The following is a 4,430-nucleotide window of genomic DNA, read 5'->3' as shown; positions in this document are numbered from 1 at the left end:
CGGCGGCGGCGGCGGGCGGCGCCGACGGCGGCTTGGGTGGCGGCGTGGGTGGCGGAAAGGCGGGTGGCGGCGGGGAAGGCGACGGCGGCGGTGGCGGCGAGGGCGGGTGCGGCGGCGGCGGACGAGGAGGCGGTGGCGCCGAGGGTGGCGGCGGTGACGGCGGTGGCGGCGGCGGGCCTTGCGGAGGCAGCGGGGCGGGCGGCGGCGGCGAGGGCGCGGGAGGCGATAGAGGCGGGGGCTCGGCAGGCGGGGGGTCTGGCGAGGGTGGTAGAGCCGGCGGCGGCGGCGGCGGCAGCGGAGGCGGCGGCAGCGGAGGAGATGGAGGTGATGGTGGCGAGGGAAATGAGGGCGGCGGCGAAGGAGGCGACGACGGCGGCCAGATCCCCCGCGATCTGGCGGAATGGATGATGGAGCTCCACTGCTCCGGAGTCCTTTGGAGGAGTGACATCAATGCGCCGGAGAGCAGCGCGACGGCGAGGACTTGGGAAGTGCACGGGCCGACGAGATGAACAGGAGGACGAGTCACCGTTCACAGCCTTGTTATTGAGAAGAAAATACCGCCCATGGCGCTGTGCGCTGGTCTGTGAGTTCACAGCCTTGTTATTGAGAAGAAAATACGTCCCATGGCGCTGTGCGCTGGTCTGTGAGTACACAGCCTTGTTATGGAGAAGAAAATACGTCCCATGGCGCTGTGCGCTGGTCTGTGAGTACACAGCCTTGTTATGGAGAAGAAAATACGTCCCATGGCGCTGTGCGCTGGTCTGTGAGTACACAGCCTTGTTATGGAGAAGAAAATACGTCCCATGGCGCTGTGCGCTGGTCTGTGAGTTCACAGCCTTGTTATTGGGAAGGAAATACATGATGTAACACCGCCACGCTGGACGGGCCAGCGGCTGGCACGCGCCGGCCACCCCGGCGGCGCGGCGGCCTCATCGCGCTCGTCGTCTGCGAGGCCACCGCTCACACACACACCACAGCCATGTCACCTAAGGAAGGATGGCTGAGCTAGCTTCACTCACACACGCATGCAGCCCGCCACCTCGCGCATACTCGAGTACGTGAACTAGCAACTCCGTGCACTGACGGTCGGCCGCCAGAAAACACGCCTGCGTGGATCGCGTCACACCAATCCTCGCTACTCGAGTACCCAACGATTGATTGATGGGAAGGCGAAACACAGTCCGACCAACGACTGGGACACCAACGCGGTATGGGTGGACGCTAGACGGGCGATGACGGTCACACAGGAGCGACACACAGAACCACAAGACAAGACCCAACGCGGCCAAAGGATATACACCTCGAGAACCTCGACGCCAGCAAATTCTTCACCCCGGGGGCCTCGTACGGTACGTGCCCGCGCGCCGGGCTCGCAGCGTGCCACTGCTGCCGCTGGCCGCGCCCCTTCAACTATGTCCGCGGACGCTAAGCTCAAGGCCGACGTCGCCGCCTTCCTGCGCTCTGGTGGCGCGCGCACCTCAGCGGAGAGCGACCCGTTCAATGAGCCCAACGACTGGGAGCGTGGCCGCGGCGGCAAGGGTGGTGCAGGCAAGGGCGTCGGCAAGGGCAAGGGAGGCGGAAAGGGAGGCGGAAAGGGAGGCAAGGGAGGCGGCAAGGGCGGCGGCAAGGGCGGCGGCAAGGGCGGTCCCGACCCGTGGGCCGTGGCAGAGGCGCGGGGCTCGACAAAGCGCGAGGCGGCGGGCACGCTCGCTGCGGCCGCCAACCTCTCGGAGGAGGCGCTTCGGCGCGCGCCTCCGATGGCGCTGCCCGTCTGCTCCGCCTGGTGGGAGGAGGGCCTGGTGGCCGCCGCTTCCGGCGCTGCTCCGCTCGGGGCATCGCGAGCCACAGAGCTGCGGGCGAGGGCAGAACAGCTGCACGAGTCGGAGCAGCAGGCGTTTGCGGCGGCGCAGGCGAAGAAGCACGGCAGCGACGCGCGCTTCGTCGCGAAGCTCGTCGCCTCGGGCACCATCCGCGACCGCCTCGCCGCCCTCCAGGTCCAGATCCAGGAGTCGTCTTTCCACGCTCTTCCGTCCGTGCGGCAGCTCGTGTCGCTCGCTCAGCGGCCGCGTCCCGAGATCAAGCTGCAGGCGGGACTGAGCGGCGAGAGTGTCCGAGACGTGCCCGAGACTCGTCCGAGGCTCAGACGGACTCACAGAGAGTGTCCGCCTCGCAGGCGGTCCAGATCTGGGGGAGATCTAGGGGAGATCTGGGGAGATCTGGGGAGATCAATGAGAGTGTTCGCCTCGCAGGCGGTCGAGGCGCTGCTCGCCGTGTTTCTGCGCCAGCTGCTGCCTCCCGACCGACCTCTCGTCCCCCTCGAGAAGCAGCGGCTCGGCGCGTCCCCTTCGGACAGGGCGCTGCTGTGCGCGCACTACGAGGACCGACTCAAGGCACTGTACGGCGAGGCGGTGGCAGAGCTGTGAACAGGGTCTCTTCACACCTCTTGCTGTGAGCAGGCGCTCTACGGCGAGGCGGTGGCAGAGCTGTGAACAGCGTCTCTTCACACCTCTTGCTGTGAGCAGGCGCTCTATGGCGAGGCGGTGGCGGTGGTGAGTGCGGGCGCGGCGTCCAACTTGCCGCATCTGAAGCAGCGGATGGTGAGCTGGCTGCACGAGGCACTGTCTGCGAGGCCGGAGCTGTCGAGTCATTGGCGACGGAGCGACGCATTAGGTGAGCGGGCTGCACGAGATGCTGTCTGCAAGGCCGGAGCTGGAGCACTCTTTGCTCCCTGCGCTCGTCAACAAGCTGGGCGACCCAGACAAGAAGGTCGCCTCCCGCGTCACGCACCTCCTGGGCTGAGGAACTATGAGTGATTAATGACTGCTTCAATGGCAGGTCGCCTCCCGCGTCACGCACCTCTTGGGCCAGCTCTCGCAGTCGCATCCCCCGATGAAGCCGGTGCTGCTCGCCGCCGTGCAGCGGTTTGTCCCTCGGCCGAACGTGGGCGAGCGCCGTAATTAATAAGTTCATCCTTAATCATCAGTTATTAATTAGGTTTGTCCTCCGGCCGAATGTGGGCGAGCGCGCACAGTACTACGCGACTATCTTCATGAACCAGCTCGTGCTGTCAAGGGCAGAGGCGCCGCTCGCTCCGCCGCCGCCGCTGGATGGCCTCTCCACTCAGGACGAGGACGAGGATGAATGATGACGCCACCCGCCGACACCCCCGCAGGCGCCGCTCGCGCAGACGCTGCTGCTCGTCTACCTCGCGCTCTTCGCCTCGCGCGCCAAGGACGCGGGCGCGCTCAAGGCGGCGATGGACTCGCGCATGCTCTCCGCGCTGCTGAGCGGCATACACCGCGCCGTGCCGTTCTGCAGCGCGCCGGCCGAGCTGCTGCTGAAGCAACTCGGCGCCTTCTCTTCCGCTGCGAGTGTCTAGGACGGTGCCTAGGACGTGTCTCAGAAGTGTCTAGGAGGTGTCTCATAGGCGCCCTCTTCCGCTGCGCGCACGCCGCCAACTTCTCCATCACCGTCCAGGCGACACTTCCTAGACACTTCCTAGACGCTTCCTAGACGCTTCCTAGACACGTCCTAGGCGCTGATGATCCTCTCTCACGCGGCCATGAGACACTTCCTAGACACTTCCTAGACGCTTCCTAGACACTTCCTAGACACGTCCTAGGCGCTGATGATCCTCTCTCACGCGGCCATGAGACACTTCCTAGACACTTCCTAGACGCTTCCTAGACACTTCCTAGACACGTCCTAGGCGCTGATGATCCTCTCTCACGCGGCCATGAGACACTTCCTAGACGCTTCCTAGACACTTCCTAGACGCGTCCTAGACACGTCCTAGGCGCTGATGATCCTCTCTCACGCGGCCATGAGACACTTCCTAGACACTTCCTAGACGCTTCCTAGACACTTCCTAGACGCGTCCTAGACACGTCCTAGGCGCTGATGATCCTCTCTCACGCGGCCATGAGACACTTCCTAGACACTTCCTAGACGCTTCCTAGACACTTCCTAGACGCGTCCTAGACACGTCCTAGGCGCTGATGATCCTCTCTCACGCGGCCATGAGACACTTCCTAGACACTTCCTAGACGCTTCCTAGACACGTCCTAGGCGCTGATGATCCTCTCTCACGCGGCTCGCTTCGACGACTCACTGACGGACCGGTTCTACACCGCGCTCTACGACGCGCTGCTGCACCCGGACCTCCCCGCGTCCGCCAAGCTCGCGCTCTTCCTCAACGTCGTCTACAAGGCCGGACGAGCCGAGATTGCGCCGAGATTGCGCCGAGATTGCGCCGAGATTGCTCCGAGATTGCGCCAGAATTGGACGAAATTCTAACCTCCCCCCCATCTCGAAGTCCGTCCGACCTGTGGACCCAAATCCGGCAAACCCTGGGGTGTGTTCGACGCCAAACTGGTGGTATGGTGCGGTGATCCCGTCGGTATTTCGGGCGCTATGCGGGACCTCACCGT

General features: G+C 64.7%; 1 protein-coding gene across 1 annotated transcript in view; it reads left to right on the top strand.

The window, feature by feature from the left end:
- Positions 1-1,412: 1,412 nt before the first annotated feature.
- Positions 1,413-4,430, top strand: part of EMIHUDRAFT_451177 (hypothetical protein) — a gene marked incomplete at both ends in the record, with an annotated part of 5,715 nt that continues 2,697 nt past the window's right edge. The window contains 10 exons of the mRNA XM_005771973.1: positions 1,413-1,464; positions 1,669-1,994; positions 2,250-2,408; positions 2,523-2,597; positions 2,671-2,766; positions 2,836-2,921; positions 2,995-3,061; positions 3,173-3,371; positions 3,428-3,471; positions 4,069-4,197. Coding sequence (XP_005772030.1) covers positions 1,413-1,464; positions 1,669-1,994; positions 2,250-2,408; positions 2,523-2,597; positions 2,671-2,766; positions 2,836-2,921; positions 2,995-3,061; positions 3,173-3,371; positions 3,428-3,471; positions 4,069-4,197 — 1,233 coding nt within the window. The remainder of the gene's footprint in view (positions 1,465-1,668; positions 1,995-2,249; positions 2,409-2,522; positions 2,598-2,670; positions 2,767-2,835; positions 2,922-2,994; positions 3,062-3,172; positions 3,372-3,427; positions 3,472-4,068; positions 4,198-4,430) is intronic.

Source organism: Emiliania huxleyi, assembly GCF_000372725.1.
Source record: "Emiliania huxleyi CCMP1516 unplaced genomic scaffold EMIHUscaffold_37, whole genome shotgun sequence".
Classification (NCBI taxonomy): domain Eukaryota; phylum Haptophyta; order Isochrysidales; family Noelaerhabdaceae; genus Emiliania; species Emiliania huxleyi.
Note: the sequence above shows the minus strand (reverse complement) of the source record. Positions and strands in the feature narration are given on the sequence as shown.